Source organism: Mustela nivalis (assembly GCF_964662115.1).
Source record: "Mustela nivalis genome assembly, chromosome: 3".
In the NCBI taxonomy this organism is placed as follows: Eukaryota; Metazoa; Chordata; class Mammalia; order Carnivora; family Mustelidae; genus Mustela; species Mustela nivalis.
Genome location: NC_139022.1, coordinates 148,616,387 through 148,628,904, shown reverse-complemented (window position 1 = coordinate 148,628,904; position 12,518 = coordinate 148,616,387). Strand labels below are relative to the sequence as shown.

At 36.8% G+C, this 12,518-nt stretch overlaps 1 protein-coding gene across 10 annotated transcripts in view; it reads right to left on the bottom strand.

The window, feature by feature from the left end:
- Window positions 1–6,856: 6,856 nt before the first annotated feature.
- The window catches only part of TTC33 (tetratricopeptide repeat domain 33), a 34,694-nt gene continuing 29,032 nt past the window's right edge, over window positions 6,857–12,518 (bottom strand). For 4 of the 10 annotated variants that reach the window (XM_082724665.1, XM_082724666.1, XM_082724661.1 and 1 more), the window contains exons 5-7: window positions 9,162–12,341; window positions 8,731–8,949; window positions 6,857–8,516 (exon numbers count right to left, since the gene is read on the bottom strand). In XM_082724665.1, the coding sequence (XP_082580791.1) occupies window positions 11,988–12,341 (354 nt within the window). In that variant the 3' untranslated portion in view covers window positions 6,857–8,516; window positions 8,731–8,949; window positions 9,162–11,987. Of the gene's footprint in view, window positions 8,529–8,730; window positions 8,950–9,161; window positions 12,342–12,518 lie in introns of those variants that run through there. The other 6 variants (XM_082724670.1, XM_082724669.1, XM_082724668.1 and 3 more) reach the window with 3 other exon arrangements.

Below are 12,518 nucleotides of genomic sequence, written 5' to 3'. Positions count from 1 at the left end.
GTTTTGGAAAACTTGTGTGATTTTTGTTTGTTTCAGGTCATCGTCTACATCCTTTTAAATTGGAATTTTTTAATTATTTTATTTTGAAGACATGTCAAATTTAGAAAAAAGTTACAACAGTACAAAGCCTTGGATCCACTTAATAGAGAATGATATTTAGAAACCAAGATCTCAGTGTAAAGTGGGCTTAAAATCACATATGGGCGGAGGAGAGTATAGGGGAGACTGTATTAGGCCTAACTTATGGAGAACTCTGTGTGGAGAACCCAAATATTTATTACCAAAAAATCAGGGCGCCTGGGTCGCTCAGTGGGTTAAGCCGCTGCCTTCGGCTCAGGTCATGATCTCAGGGTCCTGGGATTGAGTCCCACATTGGGCGCTCTGCTCAGCAGGGAGCCTGCTTCCTCCTCTCTCTCTCTGCCTGCCTCTCTGCCTACTTGTGATCTCTCTCTGTCAAATAAATAAATAAAATCTTAAAAAAAAAAAAAAAAATCAGCCTAAGCTTGTGGCCCTCCCGACTTGTAAATTCTCCGAATCAGTGCATGCACAGTCCTCTGGAGAGCTTGTGAGAACACTATCTGTAGGACTGGGGTGTGCACATTTCTGAAAAGCCCCTAGCTGATGCATGATACCAGTATAAGGACACACTCAGAGTAATTCCCAGAAGTGAGGTTGTGACTTGCCATTTGCAAGTTTTTAAAGATATTTTTGGATGATGTCGGGACTCGCATCTTCACAGACCCAAAGGCACAGTGATTCTCAGCTGATTCAGGGAAGCTTAGAGAAAGAACTTCTGGCCCAAGCCTGAGATGTTCTCTTTCCCCATTCTAACCGAAACCTAAAAAACAATGTTTTCAGATAATATTTTACCTGTGAGAGAGGCTTTCATTCTTCTCCCATGTATATGGACAATGAGACAATCTTTAGATTTGTATATAAATGAAATACATATTATATACCACCCATACTATATATCAGCTGTGTTTATGGAGGAAAAACAAAGCCTCATTCACAAATTAGCATTACTAATACTCAGAGCATAATCTCACTCACACTTTACTTCAGAGGTTCACCATCCAGAATATGGATTCTGGTTTATTCTTTTTTTTAATTAAAATAAAATCCACATATTATAAAGTTTGCCCCATATTTCAGTATGTTCTCAGAATACAACCATCACTGCTGATCCCTGGACATATCATCCCTAAAAGAAACCACATGCCCACCTGCAGGCACCCCCCCCCCCCATTCTCCTCTCTCCTTAGCACCTGTGAACCACTTTATCTATGGATTCTATTTTGGACATAAATAGAGTCACACAATATGTGGCCTTCAATATCAGGCTTTTGTCACTTAGCATATTTCCAAGGTTCGTCCATGTTGTAGCACAAATCAGTACTTCATTTCCCTTTTATGGCTGTGTAATACTTCTGTATTTCCTTTTTTTAAAAAAAAAAAATTCTGTATTTCTGATAGTAGCATTTGTATACAAGTTTTTATGTGAACATGTTTTCAATTCTCTATATGCTGGGAATAAAATTGCTGGGTCATATGTTAACTATATGTTTAGTTTTTTGAGGAACTGCCAAACTGTTTTCCCAAGTGCTTGCACCATTTTATATTCCCACCAGCAATGTAGAAGAGGCTCAATTTCTCTGTATCCTCATCGATACATTTTTTTCCTCATTAGTATTTACTGTCTTTTTTGGCTCTAGCCATCCTAATGGATATGTGATTTTGATTTTCATTCCCCTAGTGACTGATGGTGTTGAGAACCTTTGCACATGCTTACTGGCCTTTTTTCTATCTTCTCTAGAGAAATGTCTATTCGAATCCTTTGTACATTTTTAAATTGGCTTCTATGTCCATATTAGTTTGCTAGGGCTACCATAACAAAATACCACAACCACATGGCCTCAAGCAGAAACTTATTTTCTCACAGTCTGGAGGCTGAAGGCCCAAGGTCAAGGTTCTAGCAGGCTCGGCTTATCCTAAGGCCTCTTCGACTTGAGATGGCCATTTTCTTGCTATGCTGTCATATGGCCTTCTCTCTGAACACCTGCTTCCTTGATGTCTCTTTTCTTATAAGGACACTACTCATACTCGGTTAGGGCCCACCCTTTTGAATTATCTGCTTGAAGGCCCTACCTCCAAATACAGTTACATGGGATCAGGGAGAGGGCTTCACCATCTGAATTTCAAGAAGATACAATTCAGTCCATGACAATGTCTTTTGACTGTTACGTCCCGTGGCCCATGGGAAAACCAAGGTACAGTATTTACTGTTAGCTATGCCTTTGGCCTTAAATCTTAATGCAGAAATAGCCACATGACACGAGACAGTCATTTTTCCTAAGCAACAGGCATTTCCCACTTTCCCAAGGTTTGCATTACACCACTTTGCCCTTAACAAAAGACCTACATTAGTATGGTTTCTCTCACCCAAAGAAATCCAAGGAAGACTTTTGCTTTTACCAAAAAAGGTGAAAAGCAAAACTAGCATTCAGTGTTGGTTTCGCATCGAGCCATTCCAGAGGCAGCGCAACCCTGAGCGGCAACAGAGGCCCCCCAATTTCCTGCCCCAAACTGACGCTCAGCCTCCTGGTACCAAGCTGCCAGGGCTTGAACTGTGTCTGTGAGTGCCTGTGCTCTATCTGGAGCTCTTCTGTGCATTTGTTGGCAAAATGTGTCCTAGGATATCAAAAAAGTCTAAGATTATTTTGGGGTTTGAGAAAGCTCAAGAATTTTTCCATACAAATTAATGGTCATTGCTTCTTCACTTCACACCATTTCAACTTATGAAAGTTTTAGCAGCATTGCTTTCCTTCCAGACAGCAGTGAACCTGTCCTTGTGATCGCTTCAGAACAAAATATACCATAAAGTGTGTTCACTTCCACGGCCTTCCCCACCACATGCCCTTCCCAGCACCTCCAAACCTGAGTCTCAGACGCCGCAAGTATGATCGCAAGGTGGCTCTCCAGATACACAAGAAATGGAACCAGAGAGAAAGAGACTCATAACAAAAGAGCACATTTCATCCTGCTGTTTAGCATGAAGCTGTCCTGGGGCACACCTGGGGCTTTAGCTGCAGGCTGGAAGCACTTTGGGAAAAAAAGAAAGAAAAGATGGTTGGGCCTCTGATTCTCATATCAAATCAATGTCTTTACCGTTCATTCATTACCCTATCTTTACCTTTCTAGGTCACCCACCGCATTCCACAGCATGGGAGCCAACAGAAGAGTCCGCCAAACATTCCTATGTCCAGAAAACGTTTAACCTTGGCAAGTCCACACACAAAATCTGAATAATTAGGTCAATATTTTTTTTTGGAGAAGGGGTGAAACAAGATTCCATGCAAGGGAGAAGCAAAGAGAATTCGGAGAACAATGATGAAAGAGCTCAAGGCAACAGCCCTGTAGCAGGCCAGGAGTGCGTGCATCTAGAATGAGGCAGGAGAGGGGCTCTAGGCTCTCTCCAAGGTTAAAAAAAATTTTTAACAGATTCGCTAACATCTGGCAATACTGAGAGTAGTATTACATTTCTATTAGGCAGTGAAGGGAAAAACTAGTAATATATATATGGAGAATTACAGAAAAACAACAGAAGTAATTATCGATTGCGTACACAACAAAGTACAAAAAAAGGGAAACAGATAATATCCTAGGTCAGATTAACTATGTGTGATAATTACGTATCTTATTAAATAATTAATATAGATTGAAGCCAAAATGATAATCAGTTTTATGGCAATGGAGACAGAAGTGGTGAATAAATAATATGTTGGGGGGGAACGTTAGAGAGCTAAATCATATCCATCTATAAGAAATCAAATTCATGGGGCGCCTGGGTGGCTGTCAGTTAAGCTTTTGCCTTCAGCTCAGGTCATGAACTCAGGGTCCTAGAATCCATCCCCATGTTGGGCTCCTTGATCATCAAGGAGTCCACTTCTTCCACTCCCTTTACCCCTCTACCCCCTGACCCCCAGCTCCACTCCTGTGTTCTCTCTCTCTCTCAAATAAATAAAATCTTTTTAAAAAATAAAAAATGAAGAGACATATAAACAGATAAAATGGACTTTTTTTGAATCCTGATTTAATCAAACCATACTATTACTCAATGTGACATAACTGACAAGACCTACAATGTGGCTATTTTAAAACTGAACTTATAATTAAAACCCTCCCCAAAAGAAAGCACTAGGCCTAGGTGACTTCACTTGTTACCTCTATTAAGCACTACTGAAAGAAACACCAAATCTACAGAAACTCTTTGAGAAAAGAGTAGGTAGAGGGGCGCCTGGGTGGCTCAGTGGGTTAAGCCGCTGCCTTCGGCTCAGGTCATGATCTCAGCATCCTGGGATCGAGTCCCGCATCGGGCTCTCTGCTCAGCAGGGAGCCTGCTTGCCTCTCTCTCTCTCTCTCTCTCTGCCTGCCTCTCTGTCTACTTGTAATCTCTCTCCATCAAATAAATAAATAAAATCTTTAAAAAAAAAAAAAAAGAGTAGGTAGAAATACTCAATATTTTTACAAATGAACTCAGCATTATCCTGATTCGACAACTACAAGAGAATTACAGACTGATATTCTTCATGAACATAGACATAAAGATCCTTAATAAAATATTATGAAATTAATTTAAAAAGATCTAAAAGGATCTTTAGGGTTTATCTAAGAATGCAGCTGATTTGGCATTTGAAAAATAAATGTAATTCATCATATTAACAGGATAAAAGAAAAATTATAAGATCTTTTGAGAGATGCAGAAAATACATTTTTATTTACATTTAACAAAATGTAATTGCCCAGGGAATTCCTCAATTTAATAAAGGACATGAATAAAAAAACTACAGGTGCCATCATACTTAATGATGAAAAACCAAAAGATTATAATGAGGCAAGAACGTCCATTCTCACCGCTTCTATTTAACATTGTCCTGGAGGTTCTAGCCTGTGCAATAAGGCAAGAGATGGAAATAAAAGGCATGCAGTATGAAAAGGAAGAAACACTGTCTTTATGCACAGAGACTTGTGATTATAGATAGAATATTATAAGGAATCTACAAAAAGCTAATTCAACTAATAAATGAAGTATCAAGGTGGTAGGTTACAAGCTCAATACACAAAAAAAATTATTGTATTTCTATGTAATAGTATCAAATTAGAAAATAAAATTTTAAAAACATTCCCTATAAAAGCATAAAAAAATATGGAATATTTAAGGATAAACAACAAACATATGGGCAAGACCTATTCACAGAAAACCAAGAAGCATAACTAAGAGAAATGAAATACCTAAAACAATGACAGTTATACCAAGATCATGAATTCAAATATGTGATATAGTTGTTAATTTTTCCCAAACTGATTTGTAGAAACCAAAATCCCAGCAGACTTGTAGATAGAGACAAGTTGATTCTAAAATTCTAAAAATTCTAAAAGGGCAAAGAAACAAACAAAATAAATTTTTTTAAAAAAAAGAAAGAGCAAAGACTAGATTAGCTCCACAATTGGTGGGGGGATAAAATTAGAAAAACCACACTGATTTTTAAGACTACAATTTTTAAGCCACAGTAACTAAGACAGTGTGAAATTGGCGTAAGAATAAACATATAGATCAGTGTAGCAGAATACACAACTCAAGCCTGCAAAGACACAGTAAACTGATTTTCAAGATTTCAAGGTATACCACAGGAAAGTTTTTTCAATAAACAGTACTTGAATAATTGGACATTAAAAAAAAAAGAAAATCAACCTCAGGGCACCAGACGGAATCAGTCAGTAAAGCACGCAACTCTTGATCTTGGAGTCATGAGCTTGAGCCCCATGTCAGTTGTAGAGATTATAAATAAATAATTTTTTAAATGAGCCTTGACCTTTACCTTATACAAGACATAAAAATTAACTTCAAATGGATCACAGAACTAATTATAAAAGCTAAAACTGTAAAACTTCTAGAGAAAACACAGAAAACCTTTCTGATCTTGGAGTAAGCACAGATTTCTCAGCACACAAAAGACACAACCATATATATGTGTGTATATATATGTATATATATATACACACACACACATAATATTTAAATATTTAATATATAAATTGGACTTTATATATAATATAAATAAAATTGGACTTCATCAAAATTTTAAAATTCTGCTCTTCTGAAGTTATCATTAAGGAAACAAAAAGATGGGGCACCTGGGTGGCTTAAGTCGGTTAAACGTCTGCTTTTGGCTCAGGTCATGATCCCAGGGTCCTGGGATGGAGCCCTGAGTTGGGCTACCTGCTCAGTGGGAAGCCTGTTTCCCCTTCTCCCCATGCCCCTGCTTGTGTTCCCTCTCTAGTTGTCTCTCTATCAAATAAATAAATAAACTCTTAAAAAAAAAAAGGCATACCATAGATGGGAACAAAATATTCACAATACAATTATCTTGTAAAGAGTTTTTATCCAAAATATAGAAAAAAATCTTACAGCTCAATAATTAGATAACCCAAATAAAAAATCGGCCAAAGATTTGAACAGGCACTTCCCTAAATATAGACAAATTATCACATAAGCATATGAAAAAATGTTTAATTAACATCATCAGGGAAATGCCTATTAAAACCACAGTGAGAACTACTACACATCCACCCAAGTGGTTAAAATGAAAAACAATGACAACATCAAGCACTGACAAGGATATGGAGCAACTGAAATCTTTTAAATACACTGTTTGTCAGAATGCAAAATGGCACAAATACTTTGGAAAAGTTTCAGTTTCCTCGAAAGTTAGACCTGCACTTACCAAAAGGCTCAACCATCCTACCTCCAGGTATTTCACCAACAGAAATGAAAACACACTGCCACACACAAAACTGCGACATATGTACAGAGAAGCTTTATTCGTAAGAGATCAAAACTTAGATGTTCATCAACAACCTAGATGCCCATCAACATATATGAATAGCTATAAACTGTGGTTTAACCATATAGCAGAATAATACTCAGCATTAAAAACAAACCCCATTGCTGATACACATAATAGCACAGATGAATCTCGACATAACTGGATTTCAAAAGTATTATGCTGAGCAAAAGCGTCAGACATAGAGTAAATACTGTATGATTTGAAATGCTAGAAGAGTCAAATATAATTTATAGTCCCAGAAAGGAATCAGTGGTTGAACAGTCCTGGTTGTTGGGGTGGAGGAGAATTCACCACAAATGGGCATTAGAGAACTTTTGGGTGATGGAAATATTCTACATCTTGATGGTAATGGTGATTGTGTGGTTGCTCACATTTGTTAAAACTCCTCAAACTGTAAACTTACAATATAGGGTACATTTACTATATGTAAACTATACTCTAAGAAAGTTAACAGGGTGGGCACAAAATATGATTTGTTTTACATTTTCTCCTTCTAAGTAAATCTAGAGTCAATACTGTGGTCTTTCACAATTCCCAGGGGATAGGTCTTTGGACATCCTGAACAAATGTTTACATATTGTCTTGTGATTGACATTATCCATTTCCAACAGAATTTCCATGACTTGAAAAATGGGTAAAATTAGAAAAAAAAATCCCAATTTAGTGTTTATCTTACACTTACTTTGAAATACAATTTTCACTAATTTTTGTTGAGGTTTGAGGGAATCATGAAATAATATTCCCGGTCCCCCTCCTGGCTTCTGAGCCACTTGAGAGGCCAAGCCAGGCAATGGAGATTCAGTGTATCAGATTTAGGTTTGCACCAATAATAGCCACCTAATATCTAACCCAGAATAAGACAGACCTGCTCACCAAGGAATGGGCGGTCCTGCACAACTCCAGGGCTCCCCCTGCAGAGTCACAGAGCCTTTCACTGCAAAGCTTATGCCATGTCTGTCAAGAGAATAAAACACAGGCTCTCTGCAAGCATTACAAATCCCCAGAAAGGGAAGAAAGGTTTGCATGTCCAGTTCTTTATCCTGAACTCCCTTTTGCAAGGAGTTGGGGTGATCTGAGAAGGGAGCGATCAGGAGTCCTTGCTTAATGGATGTGTAAGGAAGCACCTCCAGAGGAGGCCACCTCTACCCTCTGCCATCTCAACAAGATGTAGATCAACATTTTTCAACCTGTCTTCCACCGTGGCACACACACCAAGTTCACATATAACAATGTGTTAAGGCACAATTCATGGCATACCAGCCACAGAGCTACCCCTTCCAGAAAGCATATTTAATTGCAAGTGACTAATGTGACATATTTCATTTTAATTTACTTTGGTAATGAGTAAATCACTCACAAATTTCTGTACTTTATTATTGATTTAAAAAAAAAAGAAAACCTTACTTTCTCAACCCTAAAATGTCATCAATTTCACACCATTGGCTTAATATAAGTCTCTCAGAAAAAAAATCCATTGAGTATACTAATTAATTCAAAGATAGTTATGGAACTATGGTTCCTGTGTCAACTCACAACTCATGTAGATACATGTATGTCATGAAATCAAAGCTCCAGGATGGCTGGTCCAGAGTCAATTTAGAAAGGCTACTGATGGGGCGCCTGGGTGGCTCAGTGGGTTAAGCCGCTGCCTTCGGCTCAGGTCATGATCTCAGCGTCCTGGGATCGAGTCCCACATCGGGCTCTCTGCTCGGCAGGGAGCCTGCTTCCCTTCCTCTCTCTCTACCTGCCTCTCTGTCTACTTGTGATTTCTCTCTGTCAAATAAATAAATAAAAATCTTTAAAAAAAAAAAAGAAAGGCTACTGACTCACAAAGTCTGGAAAAAAAAAAAAAAGAATTTTCTTACTGCTGGGAAAGGCAGTAAAACAAACTTTTGACATCATTACATAAAGCATAATTTTCAAACTCAAGAGGCTATAGTGGTCTGTTATAATCATAGGAACTCTAGCTTTCTCAGACAAAACTTTACTTAAATCTTCACTACAGTTTTATCATATAACATCAATTTAAAACCTCTTTACACTGGGGCGCCTGGGGGGCTCAGAGGGTTAAAGCCTCTGCCTTCGGCTCAGGTCATGATCCCAGGATCCTTGGATGGAGTCCCACATCGGGCTCTCAGCTCAGCAGGGAGCCTGCTTCCTCCTCTCTCTCTCTGCCTGACTCTGCCTACTTGTGATCTCTGTCAAATAAATAAATAAAATCTTAAAAAAAAAAACAAACAAAAACCTCTTTACACTAAGACTACTACTATGAAAGTGTGTACCTATAAAAGGCCCCAACTGCAGTGATTCTGGGTTCACGACTTGGTGTTTTTCAATGTTTGTGTAGCATTTGTTAGCATATTTAAGATAAATACGTTATAATCTAAAAACCTGTTGTCTAGAGAATAATATACGGATTCTCAAATTATCAGGCATGATCTGGATGTGTGGTGTTCGGACTACCGAGTGTCTACCCCATACAATTTTCAAATAAGAATAATACAAATTATATTCAATATAGTATATAATGTTATTTCAGAGAATATATTAAACATCTTTAATTGCATCATTATTATAAACATCAACTATTTTTCTTTCAGATTTAGAAGTATTTGCTATTGCAGTTAACAAGCTTAGCAAATGTCTATGTATAAGTATTCACATCTTATAAAATGATATGTGCATTCACGTCTTCATGCACAGAAGAGTGTTAGGTGAGCATGTTCTGGGGCATGAGTAAATGAGCTGCCTTCATTCTTCATAATTCATTATTCCTTTTCCCTCCATTTTATGTCTTCCAATTTATGTCTTATATCTGAGTAAGAACAAGACAAATCTGTCCCACTGATATGAATACAGGAAAAGCACTAGGTTCTTTAACAGAATCGTAGCTACATGCCCTCCATCCTGGGTCTTGCCTCTTTTAGGGCTGACGTTATGACAAGAATAACCCCAACTGATAACCATCTGTTCTAAAATATCAAAAGTAGTGACTCTTCACTTTCAGATAAAGATTACAAAAATACTCCTACTTTCTTAAACTCAGAAGAAACAGGTTAAATATCTCTAAACTAAATCAAGTTCTTCACAGAAACTGCTAACATTTACTGTGGATATCCTATGCAAGACTCCATCCAAGGTGTTTTACGTATTTTATTCCCACATAACAAAGAAATTAAACAAATCAACCTAATTTTTCAAAAGCTAACAACACAAAGAGGCAAATCTTTAAAATAAAGGAAAAAACTATTTATTTATAAATTACATGATAAACAAAAGCCCAATACTCAAAACAACATACCAAAGGGTGAATGCTCACTTCTGTAGATGCCCAAGTATCTACCCTGGGAGAATATCTTTTATTAAATGAAATAAAATGTGATTAGTATTTGTTCTTTGGATTACTCTAAAACTAACAACTCTAACCAGAGCTGACTTTGCAATGTAACTTTGGGAAAAAAATACAATACTCTGAAAAAAAAAGAGGTAAGCATTCCACTAAAGGAAAAACTTTTTAAATCATCTCAGAGGGTAGGAGATGGGCTAGATGGGTGATGGGCATTAAGGAGGGCACTTGTTATGATGAGCACTGGTGTTGTATGGAAGTGATGAATCACTGAATTCTACTCCTGAAGCCAGTAACACACTGTATGTCAACTAATTAGAATTTAAATAAAAATTTAAAAAGGAAAAAAAAAATCACCTCAGAAAAACGACCATTACACACATGCTGCAACAGGGTAAGGTAAGATTCTTTAAAACAAAATAGCTTACTTTCATTTCTAACAAGGATAAAATTAATTTTATAGTAATAATACCTTCCTGAGTGTCAGAAGCAACAGTACCCAGTAGTCTATATAATTGCACTACAATATATGTAGTGTAAAAATAATAATTCACATTAACAATGACGGTTTTGATTTGTGAATATGACTGTGGCCTTTCAATGAAATATTTCTTTAAATATAGCCTTCTCTACTCATGTATTGTACCACAGTCATGTTTCAGTTTCTATGTATGTTGTGCCTAAATTATTCATTCACTGGCACTCATTAACAGCCTTACTTTTTTATTTTTAGAAAGACATAGTCTGTTATTTAAAATTGTAATTGTAATTTAATTGAGTAGTTCCAAAAAAGTTATCTAGAAAAGGACTTCCAAACCATCAGCTGGAAAGTTATAAGCAAAAGATAAATTATTTTCCGAATTTTTAAGCTTTTAAAAAGAAGAAGAAAATACTGCTTTTGACTGGGACAACGCAGTGGGACAATTTGTTATGACACATCTATAAAAACCATTCATTTTTTTAAAAATGCACATCTGAAATAAGACCCACCTGTGGAAAGGAACACTATCCACTTCAACAACTAAAAAAATAAAACCATCATTCTGACATGTATCAGTATTTCACATATCTAATACTGAAGGAGGCAACTACTATTGTCATAATAATCTTAAAGTCAAAATAAAAGCTCAAATCTGAATTAAGAGAAACTTCGGAAAATGTTTAGAATGTAGATATTTGCATGCATTTTCAGACAAACTTTCAAAGATTCCACATATAACCAAATGACAACTTTGAATCAAACTGAATGTCAAAAATATTCGAGCTTTGTGACAGACAAAGCTGTTACTCTAATGCGACCAGAAAAACAGAGGAGTGAATAGCAAGAGCAGTATATTTCTAAAAGGAGGAAAAGAAATCTCTGACTTCCTTTATCATGGAAGAAAAGTCAACAAGTCAGCATTTTTATGACACTGGCCATCAAGTGATTCACTATTAAAGAATTCACTTTTCAAGTTGTGTCTTAAAATGCACTCATTTATATTTTGGGATTAAATTAAGTTTATGAATCAAAAGCCACTGTACTCAGAATTCTAATCTTAAGAAATTTTAAATCATAACTTATCAAAGCGTAGTCCAAACACTATACTGTAATTCTACCATTTGGTTTTTATATGTCTCATCTGCAAAACTCACTTTACAAACAGGAGTTTTGCTCTGTTCCTCCGCAGCTAATGTCCCTACACCTAAAATTTTAAGTGGCAATCAAAAAGATTCAAAGGATTCCCGCTACTTCATCGGGCTTTGATAAAAACAGAGCCATCTGGTGGTGTAGCCCCGTCTTCCTTCTCAGTGACTGTCTCCACAGTCCCAGAAGCCGACACAATAACCATTGTTTTATTTGCTGGAACCGTCTTCTGTTTCTCAGCAATCGCCGCACAAACAGCAACAATCTCATCACTTTCAAAGTCATAGTCAGGAATTGACTTTGGTGAGAAATGGGTTACTTCCGCTGATGCATCACACTTTTTAATCTTCTGTGCAACCTTCTGCTGCTCCTGGAGTGTTCTTGCCCAAGAAAGGTCTTCTTTCCATATTTCAGGGTTCATTGGATAGATGTGAAGGGCGACCTGAAAACTTCGAATTGCCTAAGGGAAATTAAAAAAAAAAAAAAAAATCAAAGTTTTTTTTGTTTGCTTTGTTTAAAAAAATGAGTCGACTTAATATATATAATCCATAATATCTATCTCTATCTCTTTAAAATATATATATCATATATATATTTTATATATTATACACACTGTGTGTATGTGTGTGTGTGTATG